Genomic DNA, 17,980 nt, shown 5'->3' on the forward strand with positions numbered 1-17,980 from the left:
GCTACCCCAGCAACTTTGCCTTATTTTTGGCAAAACTAGTGCCATCTATACAAATACATACACACTCCAGATCAATAAATACATGCTTGATCTCTGCTGGTAGATCAAACAAGAAAGGTACAAAGAGACACTGTTGTCTAGTTCTATTATCAAGGAGCAAAGGGCTGGAAGGTACTGTCATTATTCATTACACAGACAAAAGGTTGTTTTCGTGTAAGGCTCCATTCTAGAAAAACAAACACGTCAATCCACCAACACTGCTAGGGAAATAACTGATGAAAAAGCAGATTATTCACTGGCCTAATTTCATAATAGGATGCTAGTCTGTAAAGAGAACTGAAAGGTACTGCATTCAAACAGAATTACGCGGTCAAAGAGATCTAGGGTGGGGAACATCTGGATAGCTAACAGGTTGGCAGAAATAGACATGGGGATTATCATGAATCATAACCACACAGGAGTGTAAGTGTCACGCTGTTGCATAAAGAACAACTGGTGTATTGCAAATATAAACACAACAGTGGCGTGCTACCAACCCTTCTGCTCCACTCAACCCTGCTAAGACATCAGGTGCAATCATGGTCTGTTTTTGGCACTGTTGTTCAAAAAACAGGGAGCAAATTGATCATAGTACAGAAAAAAAGCAGAGATATTTGTGAACGGTCAACCCTGGCGCAGGAAATTAGTGATGTTTAACCAGTGGGAGAGAAAAAGGAGGGGGAAGAGAACATAATGTCCTTCATATGTACGAAAAATTACTGTAAAGAGAAAGAAATGTTTTTTGTTTCATTGCAAGACAGCAAAAGGTAGAGAGAAGTCTGTGAGATACCAATAAAAATACTCAGTGGTAAGGACTGTACACACTAAAATAATTTGCCTAGGGAGACTGTGGAATTAACATGTTGGGATAGATTTACGAACAGGTCAGATCAACATCTGTCGGGAATAATAACCATAGGTGAATCTGTCTTGGGGCAAAGGATGCACCTGGTGTTTTCTCAAAATTCTAAGATGAAGCTAAGTTGAATTCCACGCTGCGCAACACTATAAAACACAGAGACTGAGGGAGCAGAAAACAGGGTATATTTGGCAACTCATCTTCAACCACAACAACAAAAATTCAGATCTTGCTTTGCGTTTCACTTCTGGTTTACACATTTCACACACAACTACAAAGAACTTCCACTCCTCCATTTGCAGTAAGAGACATCCCAGAGCAAGCATTTGCAACCTTAATCAGGTGTGGCTGAGATACAGACTGCTTATGGCAATGTCTAATTCAAAGCTGAAGGAAAGGAAGCTATATACAGCAGTTTAATTTCTCACTTATTTTGTACTTTAAGGGATGTTTTACATGTGTACCATCCTCAACTCATCAGTCGTCAGGGGTGTGTTTTACATAGATTTCTGAGCCTTTAGATTCCTTCTGTCGCTGTTTTGCAGAACTTGCGTAGCTGCTTTAACAAAGCTCCTGCTTTTCATGAGATAACAACCAACTTGGGGAGGTAGGTACAACAAGAATAAGGAATACAGAAGGGTAGAAGAAAAGTATGGTGCAGAAGGCACTCAACGAAAGGAGAAAATTAAGCATGTGGAATGAAGTGAATGGAGAAAAGTGGCTGAAGGGACACTTCCACTCCAAGTACTGGAGAGAGAAAGGGTTGTGAAGCTTTGGAAAGAGGCACTGGACCACAGAATGGCTTGGGTTGGAAGGGACCTTAAAGATCACCTAGTTCTTACCTCCTTGCCACGTGCAGGGATGCCACCAACTGGATTGGGTTGCCCAAAGCCCCATCCAGACCACCCTTGAACATCTCCTGGTGTGGGGCATCCACAGCTGCTGAGCTGCTACGGGAAGGGATTGAAGAGGAAGGTGTGGGGAACTACTACGAAGAAAAGCCTTGAGAAGATAGATGGTGTCAGGGAAGGAGAGTTATTATGAAAAAGTCATTTAAGACAAGATTAAAAAAATATATTAATAAAATAAAGGAATTCTTAGTATAAGATGGTTTCTTTCACACCCCTGCTATAGTTACCAAACTCCACAAAAGCTGGAGATATGGACAGTGAGTAGGAATAGGTTCCTTGAAAACTTCTGGTAGGGCACTTTAATAAGAAAAGCTGTTAAAACTACATGAAATCCTCATCAGTTGCAGCTGCTCTCAAGAAGCCTCAATTTGATTTTTCCTTCTGCTGTTCATATGGCTGAAAGACCAATTTATGTAAGATATCTTTTTAGCTTTCCAAATCTCCTCTGGTGTTTCTATTAGCTGTTAAGCAAAATGTGTCATTTCCCTCAGCCTAAAGAGGTGAGCCATGACAGAACTCATCTTGTTATCCTTCCACTTGGATTACAAATAATGCACCATTCTGTGAGCTATGGGGTGAGTACTTCTGTGTTAAAAACGTTACATTACCTATAGCATTGCCACAATAGAATACGTGCTGTTATACAAAATGAATTACATGAACATTATCACCAAAATTTTAGGTTTCACTCATTGGACAAGGTTTTGCTCCTCGCAAGTAAATGAAGTTGGTAACTTTCAAGGTGCCCCTCAAGTAACAGCGATCAACCAGAATGAATTGCATTAGCATTAAGAAGCAGAATGGCCTGGTCTTGTATATAATTAAATTCAGATTTTTAAAGGAAAGGCCTCAGGTTTTAGAAAACTGCTGGAACTTCATAAAGAAAATTTGATACTCCTGTCTTCAAGACTGCTTGACTTACATGAAGGTATAAAAAAGACTGTGCTCATAAAATGGTAAGGGGAAAAAGGGTGTTAAAAAAACAAAACACCACATCCTAAAGATCACCAAAAATAAATACTAAATCAAGAATGCTAATTTTTAAGGGTATTCATAAGCTTACATGTAAAGAGTTTGAAAAATGCTTTAATTATCTCTAATGAAAGTTTACATACTTGAAGCAGAGTTCAAGAGCTACTACTACACTACTAGAAATATCCTTTCAAAGGATATCTACAATTATCTCAAAGACAATGATAAAGCATTCTTCAGTGAGAAGAGGACCCCAAGATTCAGAGAAGTGTTAAAGAAGACATTTATGTCAAAGGCTGAAAGGAAACACAGCAGATAACTTGCCATAAGCAAAATTACTCAGAGAGCCAACTAATATGTCTTGCCCTAACTGTATGCCTTTTATTGTCATGAGAGTTATTCAGTAGTGGCCCTTTTTGATAGAAATCTGAGTAATTCCAGGTAGAAGAATCTCAATGTCACCACTAGTAAGCAGAGAAGATCAATTATGTTTGCACTATTTAGAGAAAACAATAACTATTTCCTGTTCCATTTAGCATGGACATAAAAGAAAACACAAAGGATGTTTCCCATGAAAGTGACTTTTGGCAAAATGCCTCTCTCCTTAAACTTCATTATGGACCTTATATTTTTAGTATCACCCACTCAGCTAAAATGCCTTCCTGCTTTCTTCTGCCATGGCTGCCTGAACATTTTTATTTTTGTAATTTTTAAGAGTAGGAGAAATACACTAAAGATACAAACCCTAGAAAGAGAGATGTCCTGCCACTTCTCCAAATGAAGCTATAATACAATAAATCTCTTTTGTATTAGGGGATCTTCTTATGTTTTCACAGAACTCCTCCAGTTTATTCTTACAAGTCAATAGTTTTAAGTCCTCCTCTCATTTTGTGAAGCTGGACTAAGACAGGGCTAACCTCAACTTTCATTTTCTAAGGACTTTCAAGTGTCTTTCAAACAGTCTATGAAGAAACAGTTCAACCTTTCCATGCCTCTATTTTCAAACCCTTTATTTTCTCTTTTCTCATTTACTTCATTTTGAAGCTTGCAAAGCTTCAGAGCAACCTACTGTAGTGGAAATCATAGCCTTGACCGTGGCTCACAGTTGCAGTAGCTGTAAGAAAAAGATCAAAACTGTTATTAAAAACCTCCTCCCTTGACCTCATGACTCAACAAATTGACCCTAAAATATATGTATATATAAAAGCCAGTGGTCAAAGGGTCTGAAAATTCCTAAAGTTGTGCTACACTGCAGCATTTTTTCAGTTATTACTTTTTGTAATACTTTAAACCATGTTATATCATTACAGCATCCTGATCAACACAGCCAGTATAGGTCTCACACTAGTAAATATAGCTTGGGGCTTTGTAGCAGTTTTTTTCTCTGGTAGCCTTAAGGGTGAATCACCTACTTTTCTCTATCCTAGCCCAATTTTCTACTGACCTACTCGTTGTACCTTCTAGCATTTCACTCCTCAGCCTTGGGAACAATCAATGACCAAACTCCCTTCTTTCCTCTTCTTCCTCCTGACAAACTCAGTGAGAGGTCCCAGCTTATGGGGCACCTGCTCCAGACTCGCTTGGAGTCCTTATTCTACTCTCACATGTCCCAAAGCCAAGGCTCCTTCCTTCAGCACTCATCACCTCCTGCCATGCCTGAACAGTCTAAGTATCCCAACAAAACTTACAACGGTGGCAAAATGCAGGAAGCTCCAAAGAGCATATCTAATGGCAAAAAAATTATCTTCATCTTTCCAACCTTCCAACCGCCTTTACTCCCTTTGGGCCAAAAACTCAGTGAAAAATACATGGCTACTTCACCTCTGTATTTACCTTAGCCGAACTGTAACACACTGAAAATTTATTTATTGTTTTTTCTACACGTTTTCAACAATCTTCCATGTATAACTGCCCCGTTATTCAGTCATGGAAAGCTTCCTTAGATATTTGATATTTCCATGTTACCAAAGGCAGATGTAAAATTTGACACGTATCATGGTGTTTTTCCATTTCCATTGCTTAAAGGAATTCTGAAGAAGATTAACATTAACATTTCTTAGGAAATTAGGATGACTTCTACAAAACAAATGAATAGTTCAAGAGCAAACGTGTAAATTTACATATACCACCTGCAATTTAAAAGCCACAACAAAATTAATCCAGTAGCGCTGAACCTATCTCAGTTCAACAGAGGAAAAAACAACAAAGTTATCAAGCCCCCTGAAATGTTCATCCAAGGCAGCATAAAGGTAAGTTCTAGTCTTGCCATTAATTTGGGAGGCTACTCATAAACAAAGAGATCAAAGGAAGATAATTGACCTGCTAATGTCTATCTTACAAACAAAAAGTTATCCAAACTACTTATGGAGTTAAAAACAGCAGTAAAGAAAAACAAACTTGAATTTTGCTAGAGGGTCAGCAACTTGGCTCCTTTATATAGTATCAATCTGAAGTGAAGCATTTGAAACAATAAAAATAAAAAAGGAGCCAAAACCCATTAGTCTGAGATTCATCTTCCTACTCCATTGCTAATAATGCTGTTCAGCCCTGTTTAAAGTATTTAAATTTTTTCAAACTGCAAGTGAAGAAGGTAAAATAAGATTTAGAAGCTTTGTGGAGAAGATGCCTACCTGGAAGATGAGACACTGGTATTCCAATTGCTGCTGCAGGAACTGTTTATGTATGCGAATTGTGCTGATCAACAGATAATGTTAAGACGACTATGGAATAGTAAAAGCACTCCAAGATAGGAGATAAGAGTTCAAGTTTCCTCAAGCAGAGGAGAGAACTGAACTTTGGGTTTCTACCCCGCTGGATCAAACCACCACCTCCTACTATTTGCAAACCAAGCCCCTTGTTTCTCATACTTTCCCACAGGTGTTCAAAATGAATATTTAATTTGGGTCTTACTGAAACAGCATGTTTTTCAGCAATCGCTGTTTGCTAACTTTCCAGTGAAACCAATGCATTTCTGAAGAGATGAAAATCCACTCTATAGTGAAGTAATAGAGCTCTCTACTTCTGCGTATCAGCATTATCCCCTCCATACATAAATGACGTAAAGCAGCCGCAGAACTGTAGGAGTGGCAGTGAGCTATTGACTAATAGAGCTAGACTCTTCACCAGACCTCCGTACTTAAGAAAAAAACAATGAAGTTGTCTGAAAGATGTGAGATCAAGAATACTTCAGTGGTCTTACTCTTAAGATACCTCTGACTTAAAGAAAAGTGAGATAGCAGGCTGGACTTTAGCCTTGAGCCACAGGCCACCTAGCTTGTTCATCACCCTGGCCATGCACTATGTAATTAGCTCTTGTGGCCAGTATTTGTTTACAGCTACTCTGGGGGTACACCCAGACTAACACCATTACTTGTTAAATCCTTCTGAATTTACACAAATTTTGTGCTAATCTACTGCAAACTCATGGTCACAGACAAAACATTACAGAATTACAAAGGTAAATCTCCCTGAGCAACAAAATCTCAGGGAGGAGAGGCCTAAACAGGGATAATGATACTCAAGTTACCAACCTCAAAGGATACAACAAAGGGTAATTAACGTTTTTAAAGTGCTTTGAGGGTGGAAAGCGCTATACAAAGGAGAAATTAAACTATCTGGTGAGCAACTGTGTAGGCTAGCAACTGAAGGCTCCAATTATGTAGATCACCACATGAACGTAATAAAGCAATTCCGATGACCAACTTCCTTCATACATCTCATTGGCATCCCTTCCAGCAATTCCCCCAAGCTGTGAAACTTTAAAAGCGATCTTCTGTGTCAAAACAGACTTGAACTATTGGCTTAATCTTTGCTGCGAGACTAGAAGAGGAGAGGCCTGAACACGTCTGGAGGTGGCCCAAGACAGACAGCTGACTGAAGCCTGAAATATGCCACTTGGAGGTGGGCTTCTTTCAAATATTGTTTATCTTCTTAGCTTTTCTTGAAAGAAGCTTCCAAATTCTGATTTTCTTTTGCTACCTTTTTATCTTCCTAATTTATCTGGATAGCTTGAAAAGCTTGTCTGTTTTCCACAGTTATATCCACTGATTTAATAAGTCATTATTCCTACAAACACTGCCTTCTTTGCATCCTTACATGAGCTGAGGTACACGACTACATTGCCATCATTTTCACACGGAAGCTAAATCTAATGATTACGACTACAGTCTTATCGGGAACTTCAACAGCAACAGGCAAGAGACACAGATGTAAATGAAAATTACCACTGTGTGTTTCGTAAGAACCTTATGCATTCCAAATTTTGCTAATCATTTCAAGTCTTTCTTCTTTAATTAGTTTCTAATCCGTGACTGATTTTGTTTATCATGCCCAGCAACACAAGAAATTCATCCTTTTGATAAGGTACTGAAATTTAATCCTGCTGTAGTATGTATTACCCATTCATATTCATATGTATACAAAAACAGGTTTACTACCTTCAATTACTATTGATTAGCTATTACTTAATTTTCTTGAACATCCAAAAAAGACTTAAGAGTCAAGGAAAATCTGGATTCAGATATCCCAAACTATTTTGTTTCATTTTGCAAGACAGCTGTAATTTAAACTGGGGGGAGCACTGAAATAAATCAAGAGGGATATGGCAGACAGGAGTCAGAAAGAGGGATTTCCATCTGATACCCATTCCTTTTATTATTTTGTGGAAAACAGATTGATCAATCACTAAAGAAATCACATCTCTTCAAACTGCTTGCACTCTCCTTCAAACACAAAATTCACAGACCGTCCTGTTTGAAACGGAATATTTCTCTGCATGCTTCAGGCAATACTGCTGAAACAGGAAACCTACACAACACTGGAAAAAGATAAAGCATGGAGAGATCAAAGGGGGGTAGCTGTGCAGTGCCAGAACCTACAGCACAAAGATCAGGGCCAGGCTGGCAAAAAAAAAAAAAGGGGGAGGGGTGGTTGGGTAGGAATAAACCTTTTGAGTTTGCAGAAGGAAGCCTGCCTTCCTCTGGGCATCTTTGCTGGAGGAGTGTCCTTCTGCTGTGGAGAAGCAGATGTTCCAAAGCACATCCAGATGTGCACGAATACTCGTGATGCATTTCTCATTCCCCTCAAAACACGCTCTTGATTTATTCCTGATTAAGACCTGCCTGTTTTCTCTGACAACCTGCAAGGCTGTTACATTTCTTACAAGTGCAGTTTTTTTTGGATACCTCAATAACTTCAAGACTTCTGTCTTGAGCAACATCCTCATTATTCCTTGAGATCCAGCGGTGGTGTTCCTCTACCTAAAGACGCAGGAGAAGTGGAAGCTAGCGCAACAGTACTTCGACTCCTGAAGCTGCTGTCAGCCATCTTCAGCACATGTAGATGAACTGGTTGGAGGATGGAAGGAAAGGAACACAGAGCTGCCTGGGAAGTCAGAACTAATCTACTTAAGGACAAAGAAGAGTCCTGGGCAACCTGATCTAGTGGGTAGACATTGCACCTTCTGGGTTCATTCTTCTGATGGTTTAGCTGCTATCATTTATTTGATACTCTTCTGATACAGTACCAATTTTCTCCTTAACAGTCACTACTGAATCCAATAGAATTATCAAAAAAGTTACCCAAAGTCACCTATTTTGAATGCAGGACTGGAAAAATCTTAAGAGGTTAGCCGTGTGCATTTTAGAGCAACGCTGGCTGCCACTTAATTTTTCTTCACACAAGTCTCACCAGTGTTTTTAGCTAGCTATCAGCATTGTCCCAGGGTTTGCTAAAACACAATAAACAACTGTCTGCTAAACAAACTCCGGACTGCCTGGCAACTTTAGAAAAGCTGTTAAGTGTGTTCACAATATCCTGGATCTTCACTCCCCGAAACTTAATGGTCTGCCAGCACATACTACTGTCTTTCCCAGAGTAACGTCACTCAGGTATTTGGAATCCTTCTATTAGTGCATGGACTGCACACCACAAAAACCATTTACCATGCTTTGGGTTTTTATTCTGAGAGATGTATTTTCTTATATGACAATTTAATTTGTTTTCTTTCATTTTTTAATAATCTTATCCCTTGCAATAAAATTTACCTCATGGTCCAGGCAGCACGACACTGTACATTTCCACATTGGTTGTCATCTTTTAAATTCAGAGCAGAGAAAAGAAAAAGAAAATACACAAAGGGAGCTGAAGTTAGTCAACCGATTCCTCCTCCTACACTCCTGAAGTCTTCAGGCTCCAATGAGATCAAATCACAGAGTTAATACAAATCTAGTCTGTCAGTTCCGGCAGACAAGCACTGCTACTAGCATAAAAGAAAAGCACAGCAAGAATATGTTCAATTGATCTTAGGTTCAAATTAAAAGTCCTGCTAAATATAAAGGGACAAGAAAATCACTACAGATGAGGATGCAAGATTGAGAATAGCTAGAAAAATATTTATAACTCTAAAGGCAAATTATTCCTCTCTAAAGTTAGCAGTCAGACTACCCAAAATGAGTTACTTTTTCTACTTAGGACATTTTTTATTTATAACAGCATTACCAATTCTGAAAAAAAAAAAAAAAACAAAAAAAAAAAAACAAAAAAAAACAATCACCTTCAATAACTTGCTCTTCCCAGAACACTGACATTGCCAAAAATACAAACATTCCGAAGACTAGAAGTGTTGAAGTGAAGATCCTGCTCCAAAAAGCATGGATCCTCTGAATGCATTAAAGAAAGATAAGGTCACCCAAACCACCATAACAATCCGCTGAGTCTCCAGCCTACAAACTTTGGCTATAAATAGACAGATTTTGCTTAAGGGATTATTCATAAATGGGCTTCCAACAAAAATAGTGTTGAGACTGCAGGAGATCATTAGCTTACAGAAAGTAGAGAGATTTTTACTAAGTCTGCTAGTACTAAGTAGACTAAGGGCTGCTTAGAAATGCATTCACTTCACTGTGTTTGGAACAAGCCTTGCTTTATTTTCATTCTTAATGCTAGCTCTGTATTTAAATGCCTTTGCTGTCTTGGTGTGTGATACATGAGACACTAAAAATAGCGTGTCTGTTCCAGAATTTCCATTGTGTCTACCTTTGAAAAGCTCCATTAATGATGAAAAAATTATTATGAATTCAGTTTATGTAGATAAACCCTAAAATATTGAGAGACTGAGACTGCAGACACAGAAATCTCCATTATTTATTTCCTATATATGTAAATCTACTTTATGCACCTCATATTTAGGAAAAAAGAGACTTATTTTTTTCCTTCCGGTGTAGTTTGAAATGCTTAAAAGTCCACATCTTTTACTGCTGCTTTTTCTTTCATGTGTCTGACTGATAAGGCCTGGAAACCCTCCAAAATTCAAGAAGTCTTATCTGCGTGTTCTCCAGTTCTTCTTTTGTGTGTGTGTGTGTGTGTGTGTGTGCGCGCGCGTGCTGAAGATACCTTTCTAATCCAATTCAGATGTTGTTTGTATTTTGGAGAGCCTCTTGCAGCCAGCATGACAAAACAAAACAGTGGGATTCTGTTCCTGCAAGGTAGAGGTGTCCTCTCAGGACAAAGGTAAAAGCACACAATATTGCATTTGCAAAGCAGAGCTGATCATTTCATGGCAGGGAAAAAGGAACCTATTCAAGGACCCGGAGATTTTAATGTCTGTAAAACACAAAGAATACGGGAAGTGGCTAGAGCCAGCTCTAGTGCAGACACAGGCAGACTCCACAAAGATATTCAGGACTGCAACTTAACTGGCTAACTCCCATGGAGACTTCTTAAATCCACATCAATCACTGACTGGGAAACAGTTTGGGGTATTTCAGTCTCCTTCAGCGAAGGCTGGCTGAGTTTCTCTGCTGGTCTTATGATATCACCCACCAGTAGTACAGTATCAGCCAAATGCACCTCTAAAAAGGCTAAAGATTAATTACTCTGTCACTCTAATTACTAATTACTCTATTTGTGCCACTTTACGTCCACTCTGCCTTGCTGGACGCATTTGTACATGATGATGATATCTAGACTATCAAACCTATGTGTCATCAAACAACCGATCGCTGAGCATCTTTCAAAGCCATGCACAAAGACACGAGCTACATGCTTGCACGCGTGGGCAGCAAGACAAGAATCGTATGTTGGTTTTGTGTTCATTTCTATTTTCTGACTTCATATATATGCAGATTCATAAAGCCAGCTACTGTAAAACCACAAGGGCCTAGGGAAGTTGATTTGTCAGATACATGCACTGTACTTTACGTCATGTATGCAGAGAGATTCTGAACACTTCCCTTTTTGTGCAAGGGAATTAATTAAATCCATGCAGGAAGGAAAAAAAAAAGAAAAAAAGAGGTAAATAGTGTGCCTTGTCACTTTCCAGTGACATTCATTTTAAATTTAAGCAATTTACAAATCAAAAGATTAGTGCAATTTCTCAGTGCCACAGCCGTAGCTGTCAGAACCCATCAGGAAGCCTCAAGCTGCTCTTTGACTTCAGGATCACCAGCTACAATGCAGAGCTTGGCAGCAGCAGTTAGCTGGCCGCTGTCAGTGATGGATGAGACAACAGAATGCAGTTTGCTCTTTCACAGCTACATCAATACTGTCCTGCCTTGCTGACAGGCAAGACGAACCTGCTTTTGACAGTGAGCCAAGCAGATATGATCCCAAAGACACAAAGGAAGCAGATATGAGGAGTAACAAGGAGCGATCCTCACCGAGTCACTTTTCTGGCCATAACCACCTTTTAGCAGATGTCCAGCTGAATTTTACCAGTGATACATCCATTACAGGCCTGAAAATCCACTCTGTCTACTCTGACTGCAGTTCCTCCTCAGCCAGAAACACATACGGTGCACAGGAATAGGCCAACTGCTAGGAAACGTGGGCAACTCCCATGCTGTTCACAAACATTAATGTCCAAACCCAAGCACATTCTCCATTACAAAAACAGAGGCAAAATTCCAAATGCAAAAAGCAGTTACTGTGGTTGGAGACAACGAACAATCTCTGACGGCACTAACATTTGGAAAAATAATCTGTGTTTAGCTCCATCTGCAGCTACTGTTTTGTTACAAGATATGCTGCTCTCCCAGACAATTTCACCAAGTGATATTTTTTAAAAATTCAACGAGAGCAGGATATCCAGACTGAAATGGCCATGGTCTGATAGGAAAGGTTGGGGAGGAGCTGATTAAAAAGTACAATATACAATCAAGATATCAACACTTGCTCCCAAACATTTTAAAAACATTTTCAAAGCGTACAGAAGCAGCAATAAACAGCTCATATTTCTGTCCTTTCAGTGGACGTGCTACAAAGGGCGATCGGGGCGAGCCAGTGCTGAATGCATGTTCTTGGCAAGACTTGGCAGCTCGGGCACTTCTTTGTTATTGCACTACTCCTCCTGACGCAGCCTCTCCGGGCAACTTTTGGAGGACACTTGGACCGCTGGGGTGATCCACTCTTTCTTTATCTGCAGAGCATTCAGTAAACGAAGCTCCAAACCTAACGCTGGCCTTTCACATTTTGCATTTAACACTCATCCTGCTTTAAAAATCTGAAGGTGAATCCCAACACCTATTGCCTTTCAAATTTTTTTTTGCACAGAGCATCCGTAGCTTTGAGAGAGCTGTCAGAGACTCCCCACTCTCCTATTGCCTCTTTCATTCTCATCTCAGTGCAGGGCTTAGGCTTGCTCTATGGATTCCCCCTCTATGGATTCAGTAACCTTCACTTCAGCAAAACCCTGGAGATTAGCACTAGTACTACACACACAGCAGCTTCATTTTACCCTAACACTTAGCTAAAGATAGGGAGAAGATCATCAGTGGGGGGGAAAAGGAACGGAAGCGTTGCTCACCTGCAGCTCTGGCATGTCCCCACTGCTGGGAAGAAGCTAGCACCGTCCCTCCTCACCCCTGCTTCTGAGGGCAATGCATGGCAGAGCAATGCCAGGCTAGACTAACAGCCCAGTAATACTGGTGCACAATAATTTTGTCATCACTTATATTTGCTACTGGGATATGCCATGAATCTGGCATTCCCCTCCAGCATTACTCCCCAGTCACAATTCCAAAATGTCTGCAAATACACTACCTTTCCTCAAGCTGCAGAGAGGAAAGACATCACACCAAACGAGTCACTGTCTTCTGTCTTTCACATCAGTACTTCTGAGGCCACTTCGGCAGCTCTTCTGTTAAAACCAAATCCTCCTTCTACAGCAGATGATAATCAGATATATTAATCTATCGCAGTGAAAATGCATGCTAGTCAAGGAGGCCATTCCCTGCCCACTGTGTACCTACTCAGCGAAGCATGCAGCAGAACGTCTATCTGACGTCCAGAAACCATATTATATACTGGTGATGGATGTAGCAAAAACTGAGCACTAATTTAAATTTCAGTTGCGTTATCATTTTGCTGACTTGAAAGTTCAAGAAGTCATCACTGGACTACCACAGCGAGCAAACCAAACATGGGAGCCACTGCAGTTACATCTCCGGGATGTCTTTTCATGCAGCCATTTTCTCTGACTACAGTTTCTCTTGAACAGGATGAGCTAGCGAACCACTCGCTGGTCTGTCTTGGGTTAGCTCGCATCTATTTAAACCAGCTTGAAGCTCTGCACCTTTGATGTGAGTTAATTAAACTCACATGGGTTTCCCCAGACTGGCTTCTGCAGCTTTGGAAGAGAAAGGAGCCAAATTAGGCCCATCTGTCCAAATGGAAGGGAGTCCTCTCCTGCCATATAGCGTACTCCATCACCCAGCACAGGAGCTGCCTTCCAAGAGCCCGAGTGCCAGGAAAGGCGGGTGTTGTGGCTGGCAACAGCCACCTAGCATACCAGGTGCGCGGAGGCTTTCAGATCCACGCTTCTCTGCCACCAGCTGCTAGGCACAGAAGGCTCACGGGTCTGTCTAGAAAGGGATTTCCTGCAATCATCTTTTCTTTAACACTTAGCCTTAAGTAATCCACGTCATCAGGTACAGCTGCTAGAGAATGGGAGCAAACCACTCCTTGCTGCTAGTCAGTGCTAAGATCCAGGGAAACAAAGAACACACCACTACACATCTTCAGCTCCCACATTTCTCTTAAAGGGTTTGAACTTGTAGAGGAACTGCAGAACTGTTATCAGATAGCATACTGGCTCTACCACAGCACTGGGAGGTATTAACCATACCTTGCTTTCCCGTACAAACAAGATGGGATATGAGATATACAGCTTGAGATTTCTAAATAAAAAGTACTATACTAAGTGACAGCAAACAATCCTCTTTTTAAAAGTATTATTTCATACCAGAAACTCCACAGAGTTTCAAAGCAAAACTGCTAGGAACAACTACAGTCAGCAGCTTCACAATTTACAAGCTCTGCAATAACTAGTAACTTTCCTTATGAGTTTTTGTATGTGATACAAAAAAATTACCACCACAGCAAAACCATGACCAAATATAACATAAAGAAGAATTCCTTCAGTAACCTGTTTTCTGTCAGACAAGGTTTGTAGGAAATATCAACAAAACTGTAAGTAAAATGTATGATACAGTTGGGAAACATAAACTTAACATAAAAGACCTAACTAAGCATGCCCAAAAGCCTTCTTCTCTCTGACACAGATTATGAATGTTATGAAAAATGATGAAAAGGTTTAAAATGAAAAAAACAATCAGTGATACCCATGTACAAAACAAACATGCATATATACACTAAGCAGTGATAAACACTTACTAACGTTACAGAACCGTAAGGAAATGGAAATCATCCAACAAGCGAAAACGTTTTTGTGTTAGGCCTCCTGAAAAGGTTCCTCCCCAGACCTAACAAAAATGAGTTACACAGGTGACCTGCACATACGTTAGTTTCAGCAAAAGTGGGACTCCCCAAGAAGTCTGCACCACTTAATGGGTAAAATCCTGGCAGGCTGGGCTTTAAGGGTCATGTAATGGTTAGCGTGCTGTACTTGAAGGCCAGTTATAAGCAGAGAACTGCAGGATCTATGGGCCTGTCCCATCAAACACCTGCAGAGGAAATAAATGGCACCATTATCCAGGCTGTGGATTTGAGTTACAGTCAATACACTTGAGGGCCGAGCTGCCATTCAAAGTGGCCTCACAGAAATCTCGAGAAACTCAACATGGACAAATACAAAGTCCTGCTCCTGAGAAGGAGTAAGCCCACGCACCAACACAGGCTGGGGACTGACTGGCTGGGTCACCCTGCTCTGCAGAAAAGGCCTGGGGAGTTCTGGGGCCACGAGCACACCTCCAGTTGTGCAGCCCTCAAGTGAGTGAGTCCAGAGGAGGGCTACCAAGTGCTCAGGGCTTTGAGCCCTTACCCTGCAAAAACAGGCCAAGAGGGCTGGTAAATTCAGCTTGGAGAAAAAAAGACAGTCATACACAGCTACCTGATGGTGGCTATGGGGAGGTTATCAAAAACATGGAGCCCAGTTCTTTGCAGTGGTGTGTAGTACAATGGGACAACAGGCCAAAAAAAAAAAGATATGGAAGGGTTTGTATTAGATTATCGGGGGGGAATATTTACTGTAAAGACAGGGAAGCAGAGGAACAGGTTGCCTAGACAGGCTGTGCAGTCTCTGTCCTTGATGGAGTCTCAAGACCCAACCGGATAAAGCCCTGAGCAACCTGTTTTGAAGTTTTGAATTCAGTGTCAACCCTGCTTTGAGCAGAAGGTTGGATTAAAGACCTCCTAAGGCCCCTTCCAGCCTGAACAACTGTGACTCAATGTCCCCCTACAGGTTCTGTGACATGCATTAATGGAAAAGGGTTCACAAAATTGGTGACTGCTTACATTTGAGAGCATGAAATTAATATTTGCACCTCAGAGTTTTAAGAAGCTGTACTTTCCCAGTTCGTACAGTGCAACAAACAGTTGTACAGCTGAAAAACAGCACACAATTTCATTATGCTCACACCAGGAGCATCTTGGAGCAAGGAAACAATGCTTTTGTCAGACACCATCTTGCCTCCAACAGTTGAGGTTGGCAAGCAAATGCACATAAGCAAAAAATGCTCCAATCGAAAAACAACTAAGAAATGCAGTCTCAAGGCTTAATGAATCACAACAAATATCTAAAAAAATATAAAGCAGTTAACTTCCAAGTGCTTAATTGAGTAGGCCAAATTGTTTGTGTGTGTGAACGCAATCACATCTAGTCACTTCTCTGGGTAGGGATGTAACTCTCAAATCATCAGGATGAAACACTAACGATTCTCCTGGGTCACAAACAGCAATCACTTGTCAAAAAAGTCGTAACTTCTACGTACCACATCAAGGTCTTGTGAAACCCTCCGCTTGCGCAGCTCTTCCATCCTCTCGCACACATCCGTGAAGCAGGTGTTGTAGTAGTCTGCATACTGCTGAGCAAGGTCATCAATGTTTCCCAGTGACCCATCCTATAGTAGAGACAAGGAAAAAAAAAAAAAAGAGAGGCTAGTCAGTGTTAAAATTCTAATTTAAAAGTGATAGCACAAGCCCGAGGTAGAGCCCCCCCCTCCCTGTAAGGCAGGCAGCGCACAACTTGTGGCTGTCCTTCCAATCCCCAGTCCCGAGCAAGAACACCTGGGAGCCACGTTATCACAGCAGCTCCTCAAGAACTGGTGGGTCCTTGCTAATCCCTGCACCGACAGAAGTGGCAGGGACAGCGATGCCGAGCAGTGGTGTCCCCAGGCACTATGTGCCTCGATTCCCTCCCACCCACATGCATTCATATTCCAAGTGGCTCTCCCGAGCCACTGCCCACTCGCCCCATAACCAGTCATCACATGTGTTTCACCGACCTTATTTACTGGGAGTAGCCCTGCTTTCCTTCACAATGACTAACAGCACTTTCAAACACTAAAACCTCTTGCTTATAAGCACCATCAGTCAGACTGCAAACAATTTCAGCCAAATGACTTTAACAGGCGAGTTTATACCACCCACAAAGACACTCTGCCAGTTGTTCTTTTAAGGTACTCTGGAGGCGGAAACAGGCTTCGCTCAGTCCCAAACGTCTGTTCTGCTAGGCAAGATTGCTACCCCATTAATAAAATGGCTACAGCCAGGAACCTGATCGTAATCATCTGTTAATTACAACTGAAATTCATACTTCTTGAGTGATGGCTAAATAAGAGTGGTGGGGGAAGGCTGGATGTTTTAAGTGGCATTAGAAATCTTTCTGAGCTTCAGGTATCTGTGTCAGAGAGGGCAGGGAGAGGGGGTGGACAAGGTGGATTACCAATGGGCACACAATTACATGGGTCCAAAAGATCAAATGGAGTCATTTTCTCCTTTTGCCTGATTTCTGTAAGTGCATATATGTTATTGCATATAGTCTACCTTTTGAAGAATGCCTACACAAAGTATGGCTGCTGAGAGCAGAACAAGGACACACTGCAGCGTTATTTCGTTGTTGCTATCTGTTAATAGATGCAACACAAACATAAAGTTGTCTTGAATATTAAGAAAAAATAAGCAACCGAGAAAACATTTAAAAAGAATTATGCTAATAGTACACCTAAGTTGCAATGCAAAGTGTTAACACATGAGCTAGAAGGAAATCTTTTAATTAGAAAGCACATCTTATTGAAGCTATTGCCATTTGAAAATAAATAGCCCTGTTTTCTGGGTCTGACTGTGCAGAAGAGGCAGACCTGCTCTAATGAAGTATCACTTCCAGTTTGGAAAAAACTCTCCAATTAAGTCAAAGTGGAAGCCTATTAAACCTGAGATTCTGTGAAACACACTTTCTGCTTTCTTAAAGTACATTTCCACATGCTCAACAGGTATCTAAAATTCCCCAGAAAGCTTTGTAGAGAACTCATGTTCCCAAAATGCTGAACCGTTTTGAGTTTCTCCAACTACTATGTACAGTAGGGATGGAAAGCAACTTGTTGGAGCAACTGAAGCAAAATAGGTACAAAAAGTATATATACATACACACCCTCCTCTATGCGTAACTATATATATATATATATACACGTGTGTGTGTGTGTATTTTACTGTATTTCCTACCTCTCAACCTGCCAAAGATCTCAAATGGGAGATGTTTCAAGCAGCACAAGATCAAGTTCCTTAGTGTAAATTCACTTCTGGGAATTTCAGACTTCACAGAGCTTCAGACAAACAGCCTTCCACACCGCTAAGCGAGCACGCAGGTTACAGGGACAAAACACCGACATCTTTGAGAGCTCGACAGCGCTGCCCTGCCTTGTCCCTGCTCAGCAGCCACACGTCCTCTCCGGCTGCTCCCTCATCA

General features: G+C 40.9%; 1 protein-coding gene across 15 annotated transcripts in view; it reads right to left on the reverse strand.

Moving 5' to 3' along the window:
- SASH1 (SAM and SH3 domain containing 1) overlaps window positions 1-17,980 on the reverse strand; it is a gene marked incomplete at its 5' end in the record, with an annotated part of 511,807 nt that overhangs the window by 84,274 nt on the left and 409,553 nt on the right. For 14 of the 15 annotated variants that reach the window (XM_083830239.1, XM_083830238.1, XM_083830240.1 and 11 more), the window contains one exon: window positions 16,008-16,136. In XM_083830239.1, the coding sequence (XP_083686365.1) occupies window positions 16,008-16,136 (129 nt within the window). Of the gene's footprint in view, window positions 1-5,411; window positions 5,478-16,007; window positions 16,137-17,980 lie in introns of those variants that run through there. The other variant, XM_083830237.1, reaches the window with a different exon arrangement.

Source organism: Anser anser (assembly GCF_964211835.1).
Source record: "Anser anser genome assembly, chromosome: 3".
In the NCBI taxonomy this organism is placed as follows: domain Eukaryota; kingdom Metazoa; phylum Chordata; class Aves; order Anseriformes; family Anatidae; genus Anser; species Anser anser.